This window comes from Elgaria multicarinata, chromosome 10 (assembly GCF_023053635.1).
Source record: "Elgaria multicarinata webbii isolate HBS135686 ecotype San Diego chromosome 10, rElgMul1.1.pri, whole genome shotgun sequence".
In the NCBI taxonomy this organism is placed as follows: domain Eukaryota; kingdom Metazoa; phylum Chordata; class Lepidosauria; order Squamata; family Anguidae; genus Elgaria; species Elgaria multicarinata.
Window position 1 is genome coordinate 69,274,579 of NC_086180.1, and position 24,722 is coordinate 69,299,300.

Sequence of the window (24,722 nt, forward strand, 5' to 3'; positions counted from 1 at the left end):
CCTAGCTGAACTGCTAAAGGGAGAACATTTAGTCTTGCCTGTGTAAAGATTATCCTCAATTTAATGTTGGGTATATCCACCAGATAACTTGGTAGAGATAAATAAAATGGCGTGAAAGAATTATAGAAAGGGTTAGTTTTACAGGACTTAAGCTCTTCTGACTGAGACTGCAGCAGGACCCACCACTTACACAAGGGAGATTCAGTGCTTCCTAGGGGAGACTCCAAAATGAGCTGAAACACTAGTTTCTGGAGTGAAGCAGGTTGGCGGTGCTTCCTAGTGAACTCTGCCGACCTACCTGCTTACATAAATGAGCATTCTTGCTCTTTTCGGGTCGCCCTTGGAAGTGCTAAATCACTCTTGTGCAAACGGTGGTGGGCACTTGTGCAAAGCAATCAGCAGGGCAGAAGAGAATTGGTAGAGCAAGTGCCTTATTAGATTCTGCCCATAAAGATACAAACGTATATGGTTATATTTTTGTTACTACTTCAGGTTCCTCGTATGCCTTGAGTCTTTTATGTCTGTTAACACAATTGACTTAGCTAGTTTTAAAAATCTGAATTTCACACATAGTGAAATCCAATTCATGTTTTAACCACAAAATGTCTAGTGGTGCAATCCTATTCAAGTCTACTCAGAAGTAAGCCCCATTTAGCTTAATTGGATGTATTCCTGGGTAAGTGGGTACAGGATTGTAGGCTAAAATTAGCTGTATCCTGAGTAGCTTTATGTATCCTAGCCTTGTAAATTCATCAACACATGATCATGAAATCTAGATTCTTAGGGGCACATCTACACCAAGCAGGATATTCCACTATGAAAGCAGTATATAAAAGGCAGGAGCCCACACTACTGATTTATAGCGGTATTGAAGTGCACTGACAACTGTTGGGGCCCATTGACACATACCATATACTGCTTTCATACTGCTATATCCTGCTTGGTGTGGCTCCTGTCTTTTATATACCGCTTTCATAGTGCAATATCCTGCTTGGTATAGATGAGCCCTTAAAGATCCTTGAACAGCAGCTCAAGTCACTTGCAAAACTGTGAATATCCTCCATGAGGTGTATGAACATAAACTGCTTGATTGTAATGCATTTTACAGAATTATGTAAGGTGGGGTAGGCACCATGATGCCTTCCAGATATCAGTGGACAGCACCTCTCATTAGCTCCAGCCTGCATGGCCAATGGCCAGGGAAGATGCAAATAGTGGTCAAACATCTGAGGGCAACAAATTGCATGCCCCTGGTATATTTCTTGCTAGGCAGAAATACTGGCTCTATAGATGATCTGAAATACATTCTAATAATTTTCCTTAGCCTTTTATCATTTCCTTCCCTCACAACCCAGCATAATCAAATTATTATTATTATTGTTATTGTTATTGTTATTGTTATTATTATTATTTATATAGCACCATCAGTGTACATGGTGCTGTACAGAGTAAAACAATAAAATAGCAAAACCCTGCCGCATAGGCTTACATTCTAATAGAATCATAATAAAACAATAAGAAGGGGAAGAGAATGCACCAAACAGACACAGGGTAGAGTAAAATTAACAGTATAAAAGTCAGATCAAAATCAAGTTTTAAAAGCTTTAGGAAAAAGAAAGGTTTTTAGCTGAGCTTTAAAAGCTGCGATTGAACTTGTAGTTCGCAAATGTTCTGGAAGAGCGTTCCAGGCGTAAGGGGCAGCGGAAGAAAATGGACGAAGCCGAGCAAGGGAAGTAGAGACCCTTGGGCAGGTAAGAAACATGGCACCAGAGGAGCGAAGAGCACAAGCGGAGCAATAGTGTGAGATGAGAGAGGAAAGATAGGAAGGAGCTAGACTGTGAAAAGCTTTGTAGGTCAACAGGAGAAGTTTATATTGGATTCTGAGGTGAAGCTGTATTATTACATGAAATTAAACAAATTCAACGCTGGTGAATTCAACAGAGGAAACTGATGTAATTATAACTATGTTGAGCATGGCAATGTTAGTTTGGGATGATTCATTTATTTATTTATTACATTTATATTCCGCCCCATAGCCGAAGCTCTCTGGGCGGTTTACAAAAATGGAAAAAGTGAACATTAAAAACCATAAAAAGCATAGAAACAGACAATATCTATTTAAACAACTATTCTGGGGGTCAGTTAAAAACTCAGCCTATGCTGTTAAATGCCTGTGAGAAGAGAAAAGTCATGATGATGATGATGATGATGATGATGATGATGATGATGATGGATTTTCTTTGGCTCTGAGCTGGAGCAAGCATGAAGCTAAAATGAGGAATACGGTAGTGTTGTGGCTTACATTAAATCAAGTTGTGAGAATTTCCTCCTTCATAGCTGAAGTACACATAATTCTTTAAATCATCTTGAGTTAGGGTGCTGACTGTGGGGAAAAAATCAAATTCCTGTTGTCTTCAGACCTCAGGCAAGGAAGACACATCTGAAAATGATTGTTAAAAGTTCTCTTTATGTGAACAGGCAGTTCTGTTATTATTATAACAAACTAAGCAGAAAGCACCCAAGTATTTCTAGCCCTCTCCACTATAAAATCTTACAGCATAGGTTGTATATTTCTCGTGGCAACTGCCCATGGAGAACTACTAGGGTCTTGTGCACACCAGTTCAGAATTCCTGAAAGCCAAACAAGGATTTTGGTAATCTCTGGGTTTATCCCTATTAATCTGAATCGCAGACTGATGGATCAGATGGGTAGACACTGGCAGGAGAGACCAAATTATGGAAGGACTGTTGCAATACAAATGTAAAAATAGAAATATACAATAAAGACAACAATAAAATCAGCAGCAGATAAGAGGGCAGCATAAAAAAAAATGCTGGAGATAACACAGATGTAAAGTGGTTATCCTGGCAATGAAATGATATCAGGGATGCAGTCTATAATATATGGAATTAGGACCTACACATGTTTAGATAGGAAAAAGTCCTACAACCCCCGACATGCTAGGAGGTATAGGACTTCTTTCTGTTTAAACATGCATAGGATTGCACCATAAGTCCTTTTCTAAATATAAATACAGGGCTGTACTAGCTTTATTTCATGGAATATTGATTGTCAATCTGACATAATAGCATAGGGGGGAAATCTTATATGAGTAACATAAGACAGACTCCAATGGAGTGTTTATGCCCATGCTGATTCTCTTGCACTCCTCCAATTCCTTTGGGCAAGTGGCACCCACCCCTTGGGGAACAGAGATTTCATGGGGGTCAAGTGCACTTCACATAAGGGAATTCCACCGAACTGTCCCAATCCAGAAAAGGGCACTTCCACTTATTTCAGGGCTTCTTCTGGGAAGTGTTAAATCTCTGTTGTGCAAGTGGTGGATCCCATTTGCACAATAGAATCAATGGGATTCACATCTTGTGGAACAGAATCTGCGAGGCACAAGAGAATCTGTGGGGGCATAAGTGTCCATTGGATTCTGCCCATGGTGTTTTCATTTGCCACAATGCATGGCTGTCCCATCTCACTGGAACTTCTGTCTTACTAGCAGTTCTGGGGAGCTGTCCAGCAGGTCAGTCCAGTGGTTTGTTGAAAGCAGCAGTGAAGCTGTCCATCCAAACTCACCCACTCAACTGAGAGCAGGTTGAGGTTTTCATCAGCAAAAGCTAAGCACCATCTCAGCAGATTTATATCTACCTTTGTTCCCCTTCCCTTCCTGGAGCCTTAGCAGGGCCCTGATCCAGAATACATGCTGGTCTTTATTTTATTCTCCAAAGAAGGGCTCCAGATGGAAAGACCTATGCTTCGGGGCATGCACTATGTCTTCTAGTCTGAGCTTCCACTTGGAGTGAATTGAGCATCTTTGATGTAAGTCAGTCCCAATGGCTATATGGCCTTTGCAGATTGCTGGGTTCAGGTGCTAGTGGTATGGCCTGAATTATCTCTTTTGGCTTTGCGATTATCTGTAATGTTCTGTCCCAGGCAATCAAGACGTCTGTTGCTGATCAAGACGATGGGTTGTTGCTAGGCCATTGCATCACCTTTACCTGTGCTAAGCGCTAATGTTAGGCAGTTTTTAATTAAGCCTTTAGAAAGCTGTTGACTCTTCATTTCACAGTTCAGGATGGAAGGGCAGGATTCAGACAACAGGAAGCCAAGCCATATTGTCTTAAGCACTTGTTGTGTTGTGCCTGCGATGGCAGCCTCTGATTATGTGATTAAACTCAGCATTACCACCCTTCTGCTTCCCGATGCTGTTACAGACACCAAATGGTAAACTTTTAAGTGGCTTCCAATCCTCAGAGCTGAGCCTTTGAAGACTATGGCATCAAAACAATAGGAATATTTTTAGTCCTTAGGAATTTGTTGAACCAACATAACTAATTGCAGTTAAGAATCTTTTTATTGCCACATATCCAGCCACTCAGAAGGACTAGTTTAAAGGCTGCAAAAACAAAACTATTTGCCTGAAAATAATAGAAGAAAAGCCTGGACTAGATGGACCCTTGGTTTGATCCAACATGACTCTTCTTATGCTCTTATTTCAACCTTTTTATTTTTAGTCTACAATTTGAGATTCTTAAATGACTCTTTGCTTCCAACTAATTACTTCAGTGTGAGTGCCTGGGGGTTGGCAGGAACGTCTTATCTGCTTAAGTAATGCTGGTGGAGCATGGAACTGTAAGATGGAAAGGAGAGGAAATGGCAAGGCATATTTTTTTTTCTTTTAAAAGAAAAAATGGCATTTGTTTGCTTTTATCTTTTTTAAAAACAGACCCCCACCCCTCTGCTGCCTTGCTTACTTGTGTTGAGTATTTTGTCTTGCCACCCCCTTTTGTTAGAGTGGAATGAGGTTGGGTGGTTGTGTCGAAAGTCCCAAAATGATGTACCTCTTAGGGTTCAAGGCAGAAAAGTATTAGCAATGTGATCAAGATCTCCTGTATCTTTTGAGGCTAAGCTGTTTTGGGCATAGTGCTCGTGTGCAAATGCTCTTTCTCCTGTTTCCTATCATCAGGGTTCCCCTTTGTGAGCTCTCTGTGTGAACAATGTAGAACCAGAGAGAGAGATAATCATCTGAGTTGTATTCGTCCTTTGTGGGTTTACATACTGAGGATGGGGTGCTCTTATATGCCTTATCAAGGTGATGTGAGTCAGGCAGTCATCAATGTGGAGGTGGATAGGTAAATTCTTTGTGCCAGGTCTGGAGCTGGCCTAAAGTTGTACCATTGACAGAGGCATGGCCATAGATTGAAAGAGTAGAGGATGCAGTATAACGTGCTTCTCCCCTGTGCCACGAATCCATGACTGTCGCATTTCAACAGTGTATCTTCACTGGCAGACCGCTCCACCACTAGCTTGTTCTGCCAGCATAGCTGTCACAGTGGGAGCATGTCTGATGATCCCCCAGTGTGGCATGGGACAGCCTAGAGGATTGTGTCCTAAGTTAGTTGAGTGTATCATAGGTATATTTGGATTCAAGTCTTGGGTTATTTGTGTGTGTTTTTAATTGCAAAAGATTATTTGCTTGAATCCATCCTGGTCTCTGCATAGAGGCTATTGGGATAGATCCTTTTATTGTGAACCATATAAAGCTTTCTTATCTTAATACTTTCAGAGAAATTATTCATGGAAGGGTGTTTACTTACCAAAAACAAATAGATCAGTGGAATTTATCCACCACCACCAAAGATAAGATTTCTTTCTTGATTTATGATTGGTGGAGGCTTTCTTGAAGAGGAGGAAAGGTAGTTTAAAAACGTCAGGTTTTATGTCTCACTTTTTCATATTTGTTACAGTTTATCATGCTGACTTACATCTTTATGCTGGCCTGGTTGGGGGTTACAGCTTTCACCTCTCTGCCTGTTTACATGTACTTCAACCTGTGGACTATTTGCAAAAACACTACCCTAGTGGAAGGGGCAAATTTCTGCTTGGACCTCCGTCAGTTTGGTAAGTGAATAAGTTATTGGTGAATTCCATCAGTAAAAAAGTAATTGAAATGTAAATGTTAGTGATTTAAATCTTGGGTGGCTTCAAACACCTAGTCCAAAAATGTCAATAATGTAAATATTCGTATGGGTGAGTTTTGGTCAGTCTTGCTTAGCAAGTCAAAAGTTAGTATTTGGGGATAGATATGAGGGTGACAGCCTATGAATTGGTCACAATGACCCTGTTCAGATGACACGCTAAACCATTGTGGTTAAGCACTTTGACCTAATCTTTATGGCTTAGCGTGCCATGTGAACCATGACTTATTGGGTCACGTGAACCTTTCCTAACCATGGGGGCTACATAACCACAGTTTAAACACACTCACTAACCATTTGCTGCAAACCATGGTTTAGTGTGTTGTCTGAACAGGGCCAGTGTCTCTTTTCAGATATAAGGTTAAATCATACTGCTCACTCTCCCTTCTCCCCATACTGTGTAAAAAGGAAGCTAGGAAGTTTTGCTTCCAGTGTTAAACCACAGGCTCTTGTTGCATATGAAGCAGGAAGAATTCCAGTTAATTTAAACTAGAGGCAGGTAATCTGGTTCGTTCTGAAAGTTCTGGACTAGCTTTTCCATAACTCCTGACTATTGGACATGCTGGCAGGTGCTGGTGGGAGTTGTAGTCCAAAACATTTGTAGAGTACCAGGTTATAAATACTGTAAATAAACAGACTTGCCAATGTCCACCTTTTGTGTCCTTAGCACAGAAAATTTATACTTCGGTTTTCCAGAGCCAAGTGCATTCAGTTTCCCGAAACACATCAGATCTCTGAATTGTTCTCAAATGTCATGTTACCTAGTGGCCAATTATTGTTTTGTTAAGAAATATGTATCAGAGCCCATGTCTTTTATTCTATAAAAACCTGTTTACTTGTCCTGACTGTCGAACTCATTTAACAACTGTGTTAAATGTATGGCAAAAGCTCACTGAGCATTTAATCTGTTCCAGGAATTGTAACAATCGGTGAAGAAAAGAAGATTTGCACAATGTCTGAAAATTTCTTCAGGATGTGTGAATCTACTGAAGTGAGTAAAAGTGTGAAAGGTTTTGCTACGGTGAAAAGAAGGCGCTTGCACCCACTTCCACTTCTTTTACACCTGAAAGGAACAATTTCATCAGTAAATCCTGAAAGCTCTTTTGCCAGATAGTCCATAATGCCATCATTTATCTATTGACCACCATAGATTGACTTCTTTTCTTAATCCTGAAATATAAGATATTTTTTTTGAAGAATAGCAATGGAGAATAAAGCCAAAGGTATATGGTTAAGAACATAAGCACACAAGACGAGCCATACTGGATCAGACCAAGGGTCCATCCAGTCCAGCATTCTGTTCACTCAGTGGATAACCAGCTACCCACAGGAGACCCACAAGCAGGACATGAGTGCAACAGCACCCTCCCACCCATGTTCCCCAGCAACTGATGTATGTAGGCATACTGCCCCTGATACTGGAAGTAGTATATAGCTATCACGACTAGTAGCTGTTAATTGCTTTCTCTTCCAGGAATTTATCTAACCCCCTTTTAAAGCCATCCAAATTGGTGGCCATCACTACATCTTGCAGTAGCGAATTCCATACTTTGACATTATTATTATTATTATTATTATTATTATTATTATTATTTGTATCCTGCCTTTTGCCCAATGCTTCCTTTTATCTGTCCTGAATCTCCCAACAAGCAGTTTCATGGGATGATCCCATTGGGTTCTACTATTAAGAGAGAGGGAGAAAAATGTCTCCTTATCCACATCCTTTGGGTTGGGGTGTGGAGTGAAGAAGCTCATCATTGCCAATTTTAAGTTGCAAAGTGGGTCATGTCTTCAGTCTGTCCACCTTGCCCTCCTCCTGCTCCTTCCTTCTCTCTTCCTCTTTCTAATATAGACATTTACCACTACATATACTGGCATGCACCTCTTTTATCATACATGCTTAAATGTGGAAAATAATAAAATCTGTTAACATTGAACCCTAACTGAAACAGAGCGCATGGGAGCATGGAAGAGGAGAAGGGGGAAGTATATGGGAGGAAGCTTGTTGTTTAATGCCAAAGCATGATTTGCTATTATGGTTGTTTGGGATGGTTCAGTCTCCCCAAAATGCCCTAATCAAATTGGCGGACAACAGAATTCTATATTGCAACAGAATTCTTACAAATATTAAGGTGCAATGCAAAGAAAACAGGAAATTCGCGCTCATACTAGTAGTGAATTCTTAGAAATCAACTGATTTCTTCAGAACAGCAATGTCAAGATGGCGATTATTGAACAGCTTAAGCCCTGCACTGTGGTACTTGCAGAACATGTGTTTTACCAATGTCCACAATTTGCAATTTGCTTCCTTTGCTCTTTTTGTAGCTGAACATGACGTTCCATTTGTTTATCGTGGCACTTGCTGGGGCTGGAGCAGCAGTCATTGCTATGGTAAGATTTAGAAATCTTGTCCGTCATGGTAAAAGTTATAATTGAAATTACAATGACCTATGAGTTTGTGTCCCAAATTACATAATATTGAATATAATATATATTATAAATATATATTAAATGTGCAAGAGCTTTATGTCCCATCATCTGAGTATTTAAGGAGAATAGAAGAGCATGGGTACTATTCAGTGCTAGTCCTACATAGAGTGAAACCACTGAAATGAATGACTCTTAGGTTAGTTACGACTAAATTAAGTCCCATTCATTTCATTGGGTCTATCCTGCATAGGACTAACATTGGATACTACCCCAGAGATACATAAAGATTTATAGAGTTGCATCACCCTTTCCCCAAGTTCAGGGGGCCATACATGTCTCCTCATTTTATCCTCACAACTCCATCCTACCTTTCCTCTAAATAGCTCAAGGTGTCCTACATTGTTCCCCCCTGCTTCGATTGTATCCTCACAAAATCTGTGTGAAGTAGGTTAGGCTGAGGGATAGTGAGTGGCTCAAGGCCACTGTAACGATCCATTGTACACTCACACCTTCCTCAAGGGAGATCAGGCTAGGAATTACCATAATTTTGTTCCTTATAAAAATGCCACTATCTCCGATTCCTTCCTGACTCTGAGGTCAGAGGGATTCTGAAAGCTACAGAGCAATACAGTGTGACAAAAAGACACTTTTATCAAGCCTCCCAGTCTGCTCCAAGCAAGGCCTTACTCAGTGCCTCCTTACAAACCGGGAGCATGAACTGAAGGTTAGGCGCAGGGGGAAAACAGATTCCAAGTCTATAGAGCATTAGCTTCTCCCAAATATCAATCGAAATATATTTGATTAGAAATCTAAAATAAAAGGAAGTTTAGAAACGGTGTCTGTATTGAAAAGTATACCGAACAAAAATCTATAAGTAATACTTTACTTACACATGAAGAGAAGTCTCCTTCCGCATGCTGAGACATGGGTCTGTCCACAAGGGGATCCGCAGAATTTCCTCAGGAAGGACTGAGGGGGGAAAAAGACAACATAGCTTCAAAAGTCCCCCCTCTTTTAATGTGGTGAGTCTCTGAACGTGGGGATGGGGATGATTGAGATCAGAAAAGCCACAGGCCAGTGACGTAGGTAGGAGATGTTGAGAAAAGGACCATCAATGCTGACGACTAGATTTGTGCGATATTGTGTTGTCTGGTGGGATATTTTTAACCCACCAGACAACACAACATATTTTTTAACCCCTTGAAATAACCCACTGTGATAACTCACAGCCTGCAGAATGTGTTATTTAACCCATCGTGGGTTATTGTGTCATCTGTCATGCACCGTGGATTAATTGTCGTGCCTATTGGGAATTATTTATTTATTTATTATTATTTATTTATATAGCACCATCAGTGTACATGGTGCTGTATTTCAGATTGCTGCCGGGCGACTCTCTCTAACAGAGACAGAGAAACAGTGGCTCCACAATGTAGTGCTAATGTGCTACGTCTATACAGTTAAAAGAAAAGAAAGAGTTCTTTTACTGCCCCCAGCCCAATTGCTAAAGTATGCATTAGAGAATGGGTGAATCAGTGGTTCCATGACATAGCACATTAGTGCTATGTCGATATAGTTGTGTGTGTGTTTTTTTTTAAAAAGAATGCTTGTTTTAGTGCCCCCATCCCAACCACTAAAGTGCACAACTGTGCAGGGTTTGGAGGGAGCATGGGGTGCCTCCTGACTAGGGGAAGCAGCCTGTGAGGTTTGGTCCCAATCTGGCAACCCTCCAAGAGTTTGTGTCAACTCCTTTTTGGTGCACTTAGGACTTTCCCTCCTCTGGATGTAATTGCACAGGTTTTTGAAAGTGGATCAGCTGCCCCCTATAGAGGGAGGCTGTGTATGAAGTCTGGTCCCAATCATGCAAACCCCAAGGATTTATTTGTGCCACCCTCTTTTTTTGGTGCACCCAGGATTTTTACTCCTTGTAGCCCATGCACCGCAGGACAGAGGGCAGGGGCATGGATCAGGTTAGGCACAGTAGCCTTATAAGCTATGCACAGTAGTTTATTAGCCTAGTTGTGTGGCGAGGCATTGTGAATTATTTCTAAAATAAGCGACTGTGTGTTGCTTATCAAGCCATCATGGACTAAAGTGATGTCCAAACATGACCATTGACTTCTCAAAGGTGGGAGATAGGGGGAAATGGCTGGATTTTTTCCATCTTGTGGGTTCATGGAAAATGTGATGCACTTTGGGATTATGGCTGAAGAAGGTGGTGTGTGTTTTGGGATAAATAGTATGTGTATGTGTGTATACCTGGATGCAGTTTATTGCAAATGGAGACAGATAAATAAGAGAGGAGTGACAGAAAATGGATTGAACTAAGGAATCATGTTTATTTAAATTCACGATCTGCAGATGAGGATAAGATGTGCAGGGACAGCTAAGCTAATTGCTGCTGGCAACAGGTCTGATGTTCAATTGGGCAAACCATAACCCTACCCTGAGAAGTGGTGGGGTAATTTCCCACCTTTTTGCTTGTAAGCCACACCCATCTGGCGGCCTTCCTGAGTGAGCACTTCTTGATGCCCCACAACTTCGGATGGATGCTACAGGCTAGCATCCATCTGTACGCTACTTACAGGTTCCACAGCCCTGAAAGGCATGTCTCAAAAAGGCCAGTAAAGGTGCCTCCAGGTGCTCAACTAAAGGTGTCCTTCCTAACCTAACCTGCATGAGCTATCAAATGTGACTGAATTAACTTACCCAAGCAGACTGTCAGCCAAGACTTTTTAACATTGTGTACATTAGGCAAAATCACTTCAGCTAGGCCAGTTTGTTGATGATCAACATTCCTATTCCGCTTCCCCACAAGAGGATGGTCAGTTAATCCTACATGGCATAGAGGGTGGGTGGTGGGAGAGGTGGCTGCCTCTGCCAAAGTGTCTGAAGCAGGGGCATGGCTGCTTTAAATAAGAAATGGCTCCACCTCCTTTCAGGATGTTGGCATAGCATAAGTCCACATCTCATGTTGCCTCCTCTTTCCCTCTTGCCCCACCTGCAAAGCTTCCTTCCTTCTGGACCTTTCAGGACAGTCTATGGAACAGGAATCTCTGAAATACCCTCTTCTAGCTATGAGATCCTGCTGCCTCTGAGAAGTTACTCTGATGAAGCAAGGAGGTGCTGTGTTAAGCCCCAGTAACAAATGCTCCAAAGCTACACTTCACTTACAAAAAGATAGTAACAAAGCTCTTGCATGTTTTATTCAAGTGTGTACTTGTACTCTTTTTTAGTTGCCATGGTAATACGTTTGGCTTTAAACTCTTATGTCAAAAGTAGTTCTTCTCCTGTTCCATAGTTGTTAAATCTGTCTCAGGCATTGTTTAGACAGCAGACAGTTAGTAGCATGCTTGGTTGGACTGAGCTTGGGCGCTTTGGTACCCACACAGACACATTAATTTTACTTGCTCAGTCTCTGCATTTGGTTTGGCCTCCTCTGCAGAACAGAAGAAGGGTTAATTAATACTTTAAAGTGACTCAAACTTTTAAAAGTGCTGTGTGGATCTTTCTGCTCATTACATTATGCATTTAATTCATTTGCTCTCCCAAGAGCCAAGTCTGGTCAATAAGACTATATGGCGAGAACATCCATAGGCATAAAACTTGGAATATAAATATCAAGGTATATTATTAAATCTTAGAAGGTAGTTTGGCACAGAGAAGTACTCAAAACTTTCAGCTGACTGTGAGCATAAAGAATTGCCAATTAAGAATATCATCCAAAGACTGCATGAGAAATAATTATTTTGTCTTATAACATTTGAATGAGGCGAGTTGCAACTCAAGTATCCTAAGCAGTAAGACAGTGGCTAGCAGAGGGGGCACAGACTTCACCAAAGTAGACCCCTGAGAATTCATGACAAAGAGCCCTACTGTATTTGTAACTTGTGTATGCTTTCTGTTACTGCTAGGCCAAAACAATGTAAGTCATTTTGGTTTAGCTTTCATTCTTTTCAAGGAGCAGCTCTACTTTCCGTGTCTTTAAATGCCTCCTTGAAATTTCAACTATTTTTCATTCACGTCTAGAAGTAACTGTGCAAAAGCCCCAGAAGACTATTATTTATGGCTCCAGGGTCTATACAGTCTCCAAGCTAGCCCACAGGCCACAACTCAAGGACAGTCTGAAGCCTTTGGAGCAAGGCAGCTGTGTGATCCCTGAGCTAATCTGACCATGTCTAGGGACATTTCTCCACCCACTCTAAGCCTTTTCTCTATCCCATATGATTGGGGGCTGTGCTAAGACAGGACTGTTACCAGTCACATGAGCTGGGGAAAGTTTATATAGGCACTCTGCCTAAGCTAGTGGCTCAGTCAGGTAGCAGAACTTCCCTGAGAAGACCAGGGATTGTACAGCTCTCTTGCTCCCAAAGCTTGGGTGGGTTTGCTTATTTTTGTCTGAGCTGTGACTAGTGCTCAGGGCAAGCAAAGGAACTTTCACACTGTTTGTTTCACTATTTGAGGAAATGTTCTCCTTATCCAACATGCAAATTCTGACAGGAAAATGAAACTCATGATAAATAATTTCTGCTCTAATTTGTGTTCTACATAGTAAGCTTTTGCACACAGACATCATATGCACATTTTACCCTCGAAGTTGTGTAAGTAGAAGGAATAATCCCAGTGACTCAGACTCTGGTTCTACTGGCTGGGGTAACAGAACGTATAGAACAAAAGTCTTTACCTTGTATATATGTCAGTACTCAGGGCTTGTCAGTACTCAGAACTGCTTCAGCCCACGGCAGGCTGTAGAAACTTCCCTCTCACACATTCAGTAAGGCTTGGCATGAGACACCAAGCTTCAGGACAACCTGTTCATAAAACTGTAAAATTCAATTGCACGAGTCCTTTAGTGATGGTGTTGTCCAGTGAATTGATAAGAGATGAAAGAGAGCAAGAGAGATAAAAAACCTCAACTGCTGACTTGAAAGAAATGGGGTGATCTTTCTTCTGCAAAGTAGGTTCCTATAATCTTCAGAAATTGCCATTTTTAGTAAATCAGATCAAATTAGGGTAGATGTAAGAGCAATTGTGCATAGTAAAGTAAAGGTGCTTTGACTGTACATTGGACTTTTGGAGAACTACCTTGCTTCATAAAACAAGGTGTACACCGGATCAATGTACTTCTGCACACAAGCATAATTTAGATATCTTAGCCCTGCTTCAGCTGTTACCAAGCAGAAGGGGAAAGGAAGATGGGGTGAGAGGAGGGAGATGGAATATGGATGAATGAGAACCAAGAAGGCCATGACTATGACTAGATGTAGAACCAGAAAATGGAAATCCATCCATCTGTTGTAGTATCATGACATCATCAGCAAAATCAGTTGGGTCTCCATAGGCAATAGGATTGAAGAACAATTGCAAGGGATTTAAAAATAACACAAAACAGACACTTGCAGAAGCAAGCACAGAACTAAGTTCCAGCTTATCTTGTGTTTTGAGATACCTAACAAATACCATTGTTCTAGCCAATTCCTCCCTTTTTTGGAAAGGGTTTGGACATAACACAGATTCCAAGACAATCCAGGTTGGTGTGGTAAAATGTGATGTAATAAATGAGATTAAACTCCATAGCATTACAATAACTCTCTCTCTCTCTCTCTCTCTGTGTGTGTGTGTGTGTGTGTGTGTCTCTCTCTCTGTCAGGTTCACTACCTTATGGTTCTGTCTGCCAACTGGGCTTATGTGAAAGATGCTTGCAGAATGCAGAAGTATGAGGATATTAAGTCAAAGGAAGAGCAGGAGCTTCACGACATTCATTCTACCCGTTCTAAAGAGCGACTCAATGCATACACATAAGAAAAACCTTGTCTTACTTTCTACCATTGAATGCTTTGTTGTTTAACTAAAGGCCATCTATCTCTCCATTTAAAATCAAAATCAAAAGTGCTTCTCACAAAAGATCGTTAGGGTGACATTGTCCATCACCCCTCTACAATTCTTGGTTGTCCAGCACTTGGTTTCCTAATTAGTTAATAGCTTGTGTGATCAGTCTCTACTACAAAGCTCCCAAAACAGCCTTTCCTGAATCTGAAAGTGATTTATTTTCTGTTAGATCAAGAATACTAACTACTGTCAAATACGGGGATGTGTTTGATTTTTTTTTTAAATGATCACTTTGTATGTGTTATGCATAACACCTTTTTGCATTGTTTCTTATGTTTTTGAAAAGGAAAAAATAGCTTTTTATATTTTTTAGTTTCGATTTTGGTAAGTACTTTAACTACAGGTATACTTCAAAGGGACCACTTGTACATCACGTACAATTTTTCGAGGAAGCACACCGCTGACATTCCTTCAGATTTGGAAATCTTGCCAGGTGGACCAGTGAGCATCTTGACGGAGGGTCCTGAGAACATTTTAAAATAATCAAAGGTGCAATTTCTAAATTTGTAAGAGTAGGTAAAAACACAAAACAAAAAAGAAGTGCTTCTTATCTTTGTTAACATTGTATGATTCTTGATGTAGTTAGCGGAGTATTCTCTCTTTTCAAGTTTCATTGGTGGCTATTCCTGTTTATATTGTGAGCATGCTGACCGTGGTACTTGTTAATGCATGGCCATTTGTCTTTTTCAAAGCGTATGATGCCACGGTCACCTTTCAAGAGTTGCAGTGTATAGACAAATGTTATATAGAGCTATGCGTAGGTTTCTGCAGAATGATCTCTGTAATTCCACAATGGTTATGCTGAATTGGAGCTGTTCATGTGCTGATGTGAGCAACTGCTGCTTAACTACATTTATGAAAGTGATATATCTATAATCCAGCAACCTTTAAGAGTCAGAAGTATTTTTACCTGCTTTAAAAATTTAAGTGGATTGCACCTGTCTGAACTATACATATACTGTATGTGATATATTAAAGGAGGCTTCCATAAATGTAATAGCTTGGCTTGTAGCTTTCCTACACACATACTGGTTTTACCTGTATTATGTTAAAGTGGGGCTAATGGCTGCTACTGGAGCTATTGTTTGGAAGTGTTAGTAATATATTTGAACCTTTATTTTGAGTAAGAAAATATTAAGAGAAAAGTCAGTCATGTTAATCTGAAAGAAGTACCTGTATTAAAAAAAAATACAAAACAAAACAAAAAACAAAAAAAGGGGGAAAAAGTATTATTGGACCAAAATTGGTGTTTTTTAATTTTATTTTTGCCTATTTCTAATGCTACAAGAATGCTGTAAAGTGTCTTTTAAAGTGATGTATCCTGACAAGACATTTTTGTCAGTGTTAAAACAAAATCCTAGCTAGTCTTGTGCACTTATTGGACCATTGTGAATTCTCTCAGTGTAAGTGCATTTCTAATAAAAGTTCTTGAGTAAAACTCTTCTTTGTACTATTACTAGTCATGCATCATCAGTAATTTTTACCAATTCTTGTAGTAAGTAGAGGGTAATACTATAGTTACTTGTGGCATGTTTATGCATCAAGTAGTATTAGTTTATTTAGGTTTTTTTGTTTTTATTATTATTTTTTACTTTATTTTTTACACTTTACTGTCTTACGGGGTCAACATTTTCTGATATGTGCAGTACCAGTATTTACAGTTCTGCAAAAAGTATTATGAACCTCTTTCAATTCGATATTGTAGTGTTTCAGTTTTGTGTCTTAAAGCAGTTTGTGATGATTTTTAAAACAGTGTCTTTTAAACTCATGTAATGATGTTGATGCTTTTGGCTTTTCTCTGGTATTAGAATTTGTATTTTCACAAAGAATGCTTTGTAGCAGGCATTACAATTAATTTGTTTTGTACATAAATGTGCCAACAGCTTGATGGTGGCGTTTTTGAAATGTAGAACCAAGTGCTTGCAAAAATGTAATAAATACACTTGTGTACTTTGTGTACTTATTAGTTGTCTGTGCTTCATTTTTCTCCCTCTTATATAAGTTCTTCCTTGAAAATTTCAGAGGGAATTTTTTTGTTAGTCGTGGAAGTGTTCAGATAAGTTACTGTTTTTTACTTTTTAGAATAAGCATTCTCTAGGCTGATGGGTCTCTCAAGGATGTTATTATTGATCCTGTTCAAACAACACACTACGGCCTTAGCTAGACCTAAGGTTTATCCCAGGATTGTCCCGGGGTCGTCCCTGCCTGTTACATGAACAGGGATGACCCCAGAATAAACCTTAGGTCTAGCTAAGGCCTATGCCATGGTGGTTAAGCATTTTGAACGAAACATTATGGCTTAGTGTGTTGCATAAACCATTCGTAACCATGGTGGCTACACAACAACCGTTTAAACATGCTCACAAACCATTTGCTGCAAAAGGGTTAGTGGGCTAACCGGCTTAGAGTGTTGTTTGAACAGGCCCATTAAGGCTTTCAGCTTTAAAGATATGATGTGTACGTCCAACAGATGTGTATGTCCAACAAAGATGTGTATGTCCAACAGACTGGACATACACTGTTTCCTTTACAAACCAGGGACAATGTCAGGGGCCACTTTGCAAGCACATTCCCAGGGGACATCCCTCAAAACTTCAGAGAGGACTAAATGGCATTAGAATGCAAGGTACTACTCATGAGATGGGCTTGTGTTGTCCCTGCACTTCTTGCTTCTTTTGGGCATGCATAGTGTGAGCCCATGGGCCTGTGATTGGAGGAGAACACGGTCACAGCGCAGTGGCAATTCCTAATTGGTTAGCCACAGATGTCAATATCAATTATCAGAACTACCCCACCCCATCACCCCATGTTCCTTATTGGGAGGTTTTCAATTAGACACACACACTAAATGGTTAAATAGTTTTGGAGACATTAGAAGCTCCGATTGGGCGTGTCTCCGCTCTGAAATTATTCTATGGGTTTAGAAGTGGCCAATCTCCGCTCTGGAAGATTGAATGCTCCGTGGAAATTCATGGTTATCAAATCTTTCCAGTGCGGAGCGCACACTCCTAATATATATATATATGGCTGATACTGCATAGAACAGAGACTGTATAGAATATTACACAAAGAGAAAAACCTAAAAATACAGCAACACCCTTGCTCTTTACTTACCAGTTCAATTAATTATAATTATGTTGCTTTACGGCACAATCCTATGCCTGCTTTCCTAAGAATGTCTCTTACTTATGAGTATACATGTACAGGATTGCACTCTTAATCATTTAAGAGAGTAATCTTATGAGTCCTAGAAAGTGTCTGAAGAACCATAGGAGACTGGGGATTTTCTCCTCCAAGGTTGTAGACGGAGCTATGAGCTTGGAGGTGTAATTCCTCACTTGTATTTCTCTGTCCCTCCTAGGCCCTTCCTACACCTAAGGATTATTTCAGGAAAATGGAGGGATCGTCCCTGTCTGCTCCCAAGATCCCCTGTGTGTCATTTGGATGCACAGGGATGATCCTGAGGGGAAAGGCAGGTGTAGAAACGGCCCTAGTCACTGTGGCAGCACCTCTCCCAAAGTCTGAGCTTCGGCCTCTTGATAAGGATGGACAGAGAAGGATCTGCATATGCTGTGGGCAGCAGAGTGGATCAGTTGGATCCAAAGGCTTCTTGAAGCCAGTCCCTGCCCTTCGCCGATGACTCTACTAGACAAGCTCAAAGGCCCATCGAGTGAAAAAAGAAGTGCTAGACAAGGAAAGGGAGGCTAGAAAAAAGCCTCTCCAGGGGCTTGCATCCTAACAGTTGCTGTTATTTTATTTCTTTACTGAAAGCATGCTTTTATTCTGTTCACAGAGGAGCTTACAAAGAGGGCCCTGCCCTCCAACTTGCAATCTTAAAGACACGACACAAGGAAAAAGGGATGGGGAAGTTGGAGAAAGTCAGGTAGGAGGAGTACAAAGACAGTTAGTGAGAGGTCAGGGAAGTAGGAGCTGAGTTAGGCTTGGGAGATAGGCCTTAGCTAGACCTAAGGTTTATTCCGGGATCATCCCTGCCTGCTCCCGGGATATCCTGTGTGTCATTTACATAAACAGGGATCACCCTGGGACGATCCTGGGATAAACCTTAGGTCTAGCTAAGGCCAGAGTGACCTGGTTAGCTAACCCATGCTTTATTTAAAACCAGCAACTTTACATGCCAGTACTGCACCTCCCAGCATGGCCTTGACAGCCCGCAGGTGCCCACGTCCTCTGAGAAGCACTTCCCTCCTATCATTGCTGATGCTGTGCTTCAGTAGAGCATCGAGGAGTAGCATCACCAAGGAGGGGAGGTAAATGGCTGTCTGTGGACACGCCCAGCTCTGGCCAATCCTGCTGGGACTGCCTCGGCCTGCACTTCTTGCCCACCAAGTACTGAAGTGCTGGGCCCGGGCCAGGCACTTGCCCCCCTTTGTTAGACCTGTTTCTGGGCATGCACAGAGTTCCTCCCTTTCCTCCCTCCCTCCTTCTTAAGAGCAAAGGCTGTGCATGTACTTCCCCCAGACTCTGAGAAATCAGCAATATCAGGATGAGGTGCCTTTGAGCATATTCAGAGTTCAGCCTCTCAAAGTCACACTGTTGTGTCTAGTTATGATTTTTAAACCATGCACCACAAATGGATGCAGCCCATTTATGTGGGTTGTTTCCTTTTATGTTGAATAGGGTTGATTACTCGAGACTGACTTTAGGAGTCTGGGTTGTGAAAGGCATGCAGCAGCCACACGCCTGTGCACTCACAATGGCCACCAAAGGCTGGTAAGTCTGGCCTCCTGCCCAAGGCATAAGCCTAGTTTTTTTTAATTAAATTCTTTTAAACCCCAAATTTTCATATTTTTTTAGATTTATCTGGTACATTGTACAGCCAGACCTATCAGTGTGCCAAACTTCAAGTTTCTAACTCATCTGGAAGTGGGTAAACATTTCCTGACATAGATCCCACACGCATACTTTCCGCTTTATAGGTAGAGATGATGTTCTGGAACATTCTGTGCAGCTGTGACACTTTAAACTCATAAATGATTTTCAGATGAATCTGGCCAACCATTCTATGTTATTGAACATGACTTCCACCCAGTCCCAAAGAATTACAGGCATACATTATTCATTAACTACTCCTTGCTTATTTGCACTCCATGGTTGTAGTGAATTAAGGGGAATTTCAAATTAAAAGCTGGACTTCTAAAGCTAAAAGCCTCAAAAACACAATACATCTAAACAACTTGGCAGAGGCCTTAAGGAGGTGGGGCTTGTCACTGATTCAGCTTCCTCAGGCCAGAGAGCACCCCACCCCCATATTTAACCATCTTCTCATTAGCTTACTAAGAAAAGACATTCATTTTGGAAAACGGAAAACTAGGTGCCTAGTTTCAAAACCTTTTTACTATACCATGGACAAACTGACAACATTTAGTCAGCTGTGAGTAAACTGAACCCGCCTAAGGTTGAGTGAAACCAAATGGCTCCACTCCAGAATGTTTTGGCAGAGAGTGAAATTGATCCTTTCCATTTCACTCAAACTCTGGAATAGGTTGCAGAAGCTCAAATGGATTCCAAAAGGTGTTTCCACATCTACAAAGAAACCTAGCTGCTTCTTGCACGTGTCCAGTTTAGGGCATGTGAGCTGGGTGGGGGAAGTACAGATGTAAAACCTTCGTAAATTTTGAGACCATGGGAAAAAAGGTTTTTTGGGGGGATGGGGTCCCCCAGAAAATAGAAAAATAAGCAACTTTCTCTCCCCCTCTTTTAGCACACTTTATGGATCTAAAGTCACTTTGTTGCTTTAAAATAGCCTTCCCCAATCTGGTGCCCTCCAGATATTTTGGACTTCAGCTCCCATCAGCCTCAGGCAGCATGGCCAAAGGTCAGGAATGCTGGACACTATAGTCCAAAACATCTGGAGGGCACCAAGTTGGTGAGGGAATTTAACACAGGCTTTCTGTTCCTAAAGTTATTTTATGTATAACTTGGTTTGCTCATAAAATTATCATTATATTTTACAACCTTTAAAAGTAAACTCAGTAAATTTGTAATTATTGTCTGAATAGATTAGAATTACTGTACATTAAATACCTGCTACAGCATCAGGAACACAGGACTCTATAGAACAAAACCCAAATTGTCAAAAATGCACATTTAAAGTCAAGAATGCATAAAAGTGACTCCACTCACATGTTGGGAAACTAAGCATAAATTTCTATCAGTAAAATATGCTTTACTTCAATAATTTGTAATAAAGAATGAAAGAAATAACTATGTTGGGAATCTTACAGAGAGAGAGAGAGAGAGAGAGTTAAAAAAACATTTTCCCCGTGGTTGTATTATTTCCAGACATTTTAATTTCTAGTCTTTTTAGAAAAAGTTCTTATTACATAGGTTTTAGAAATGATTCTGTGGGGTGTAAAAGCAGGGTAACAATATATAAATACATTGTCTTTAATTCCAAAAGAAAATATTTAAGAATGCAAAGCTGTTCAATTTTTCCAATTTTTTTAGGAAAAACAAAAACAGTCCTTAAAAACAACTACAAACCAACAATATCCCCCCAAAATTTTCAGAGTACCCCCACACAGGCCTTCACAATAATAATAATAATAATAATAATAATAATAATAATAATAATAATAATAATATTTCTTATCCGCCTCTCCATTTTGATCGAGGCGGGGAACAACAATAAGTGATAAAATACATAAAACTGAATTAAAATATAATATACATTGTTAAAAACATCCTAAAACATTCTAAAAACATCTTAAAATTCCACTGGATAGGGAGAGCATCGCTGTGATGTTCTGGGATTCTATCCCATGTCTATCATGAGATGGCGCTTTCATGCAGCCATTGCATGTCTCCCCCCGCCATACCACTGGGGCATGTGAGGCAGCATTCAGGGTGGCCCAAGGATTGCAGCACCTCACACAAGGTCCTAGAACAACCCAGGGATGTCCAGCTGTAGGAGGCTGGCTCTCATGCTCAAGCCTTTGGTGCAGTCAGCAGGTGGTATTTTCACCACCCACTGGTTGCGTCAGATGCAATGGGCACATTTTGAGGGTGTGGACAGACTGTTCTGCATTGTGATGGGTTCTGATTCTTCTCCAGAGATGGGCCTACCCCATCTGGCACCTGGTGTTCCTTTCCAGATTCCATCTGAGGTGGAGTTTGGGAGCATCATTAACCCCTTCCTTCAATTCCCCTCCATTTCTCTTTCTTTAGTGCTAATATTAGCACTAAATATGGCCTCCCTCTCCTCACTTTCTAATGTTTAAAATGATTGGTAGATAGGAAAACCTCTTGAGGTTGGCTGAACGCTGTGGTCCCCTTGTGGCCTCCACATGCTAGATTTACTGACATATTTGTGTTTTAAACTGTTGGGTGTTTTACTGTGGTTTTAATTTTTGTGAACCGCCCAGAGAGCTTCGGCTATTGGGCGGTATAAAAATGTAATAAATAAATAAATAAATAAATATTTTAATGCATATTTTTGCACCTGGGAGATGTGCCCCTTTTCACTGCAGTGCAATACATCTTTGATCAAACCCTGAAGAGTAGTCCTTGCTTTTGGACTGGACACCCAACTCACATATAGATTCATTTAGTATCACCAGTCATTTAATAGCACAGCGGGATAGATTTAAGCACATGCTTTAATTCCTCACCCTTTTGATCTGTTACTGGTTGTTGTTTTTTTTAAAAAAGCAAAAACATTAACATGTTTTTAATTTTACTGTAGCTTTAATTCTATTTAAACTTTTGCAATTTATATTTATATGTTTTAATTGTACATGTTTTAATCTTGTAAACCACCTTGAGTCCCAGCAATGGGAAAAAGGCGGGATATAAATATAATAACAACAACAACAACAACAACAACAACTCGCCCACTGAAATAACTGAAACCTTGGGCATGGCTAGACGAGAAGGGTGGAGGGTGATGATCTCACAGTTTTATGATTGCAAGATAGTTGCCCTGATCTACACGCAGCGTGTGACATTGCAGTTGCCATTTTGGATTTTTTTTTTCTTAAAGGAGAAGGAGCGCACATGTGCTCCACCGAAATTCTAAGGGTTTTTTGGGGGTGTGTGTGTAAATCCTCACGCTCCCCAAAATCCTCACGCTCCCATCGCGTGTGTAAATCCTCGCGCTCTTGATGAGCTCTGTGCCCTGTGCCCAGTTCCTGGCTCCTCATGTTACTCATAAGGAGCTGGGAAATGCCAGCGACGGCGGTCCACACGTTCCATGGTCTCAGGATCATCCCGAGACCATGGAAAAATAGAAAAAAACGGGTGGGGTGATACCCCAGGGAAAGGGAGATATCATCCCTCCCTGCTCCCGGGATCCCCTGTGCATCATGTGGACACACAGGGATGATCCCGAGGTGATCCCCAGGATAAGTCCTCATCTAGCCATGCCCCTAGAAATGCTTAACTTGGGTGGATCATTTCCCATGTCTGTCCCTGGATGAGAATCATGTCCAGAGCCTGAATTCAGTTTCTTATTTATTTATTTATTTATTTATTACATTTCTTACCGCCCAATAGCCGGAGCTCTCTGGGCAGTTATTATTCTAGTCATTACAGCCTTATTCTAGTCATTATAGCAATTGTTTACTGTAGAGCAGGCTTGTTAGAGGTAATGTATTTAAAGCAGCCAGAATAAATGAAGGCTACCCTTTTAGCCTACAGCAGATAGTTGTTTATAGATAGCATGTATAGGATGTGCATTCCTCTAAGCATGTAAATGACAACACTATTGTATTCTCTGCAGCGCTATGTTCTACAGTTGCAATGATAACTGAGATCCTCATTCGTTGTGAGACTGGTGTCCTTCTGTGTTTTAATTATCATTCAGGAGATGTTCTGCCTGCAAATCGATTCTGTACTCGCTCTCTCTTTGGGGAAAAAGAAGCAGCAATGTCCGCATTGCATTTGTGTCTGCATCGCATTTCAGAATTTAAAACGCTGCACAAATGCTTTGCTAAACCATTAGCCGTTTTGGGTGTTTAATCAGGAAAGGGAGAATTCAGTTTGAAGCAATTCCAAACCGGCTGAAGAACTGACGCACACTCGGTGTTCTGCCTCTTCCCACAGAGCTTGATTTTCTGAATTTTAATGAAGATAGGAAAATGGCTGAACACCAGAATGAAACTGCAGGAGGAAGACATTGAGAGAGGGGGACACCTCTGAAACTTGTAAAATACTGACATCGTGTGGTCACCACCATGGAGCACAAATTCAAGCCTGGATTTAACAAATAATGTTTTACTGGATTACGTAACTGATTGAGTTGAACCAAACTGCATTGGCTCACTATATCTAGCATGATAATTTTTCTAATAGGAAGATTATTTTGTTTTGCCTTATATATTGTTGCTCAGATTCTGTGAGATGTGCTGTTTTATTATCATATTTCCACAGCAAATATTTTCATTCATAACTGTATATCTGACCTCTACAACCCATGATCTCTGAGCAAGGCCTAATTATAAACTAATTAGCAAAGATCCACCGTTCTGCTCCCTTTCTTATGAAGGACAGGTAACAACAGCATGGAAATGTGGTAACATCTTATTTATTTTATTTTTGCTCCGATCACTGAACAAAGACTATAAAAATAGTGCTTCTTTATAATATTTTAATGACTTAGGGTGCAATCCTTTAACAACTTACTTGGGAATAAGCCTTATTATTTATTTATTTATTTTATTTTATTTTTAAACCACTCTGTTATCTGTTATTTAATCCACCTAATGACAGATGTTCTCCATTGAACTCAATGTGACACAACATTTTGGGAGGTACAAAAGCTGGTGGATAGTGAAATTCTGATTCTCACTATAATCTGGAATGCGTGGATCTGATCCATTCATATTCAAATCAAACATCAAATTCTTCAAGAATCCCTACATCAATTCTAGATGTCTATCAGACCTTCATAAATAAGTACCATTGAGTTCAGAAGCTCTTACTCCCAGGTTGCAACCTTAAGATCCCATCAGAACGTAAGACAAGCAACTGGCATTGAAAGGTATACTGTCTCTGATAGTGGAGGTATATGTGAGTAATAGTCAGCCACTGATAGCCTTACCTTCCATGAATTTGTCTAATTCTCTTTTAAAGCCATTCAAGCTGAAGGTCATCAATAGATTTTGTGGTAGTGCATTCCATAGTTTGAATATATGCTGTGTCAAGAATTACTTCTGTTTTTCTGTCCTGAATTTCAAACTATTCAGCTTTATTGGATGACTCCGGGGCCTAGTATTACAAATGATAAAAAAAAAAACACCATGCCCACTTTCCCCACAACATGTATACTTCTATACACTTCTATCACATTTCTCTCTTACTTGCCTTTTTTCAAAGCTAAGAAGCCCTCAAATGCTGTCTCCTTTTCTCATAGGGAAGTTGCTCTAGCCCCCTGCCATTTTGGTGGATCATTT

General features: G+C 40.5%; 1 protein-coding gene across 3 annotated transcripts in view; it reads left to right on the top strand.

The window, feature by feature from the left end:
- Positions 1-16,002, top strand: part of GPM6A (glycoprotein M6A) — a 236,106-nt gene extending 220,104 nt beyond the window's left edge. For all 3 annotated transcript variants that reach the window (XM_063136164.1, XM_063136162.1, XM_063136163.1), the window contains 4 exons: positions 5,761-5,914; positions 6,906-6,982; positions 8,317-8,382; positions 14,071-16,002. In XM_063136164.1, coding sequence (XP_062992234.1) covers positions 5,761-5,914; positions 6,906-6,982; positions 8,317-8,382; positions 14,071-14,223 — 450 coding nt within the window. In that variant the 3' untranslated portion in view covers positions 14,224-16,002. The remainder of the gene's footprint in view (positions 1-5,760; positions 5,915-6,905; positions 6,983-8,316; positions 8,383-14,070) is intronic.
- The last annotated feature ends 8,720 nt before the right edge of the window (positions 16,003-24,722 follow it).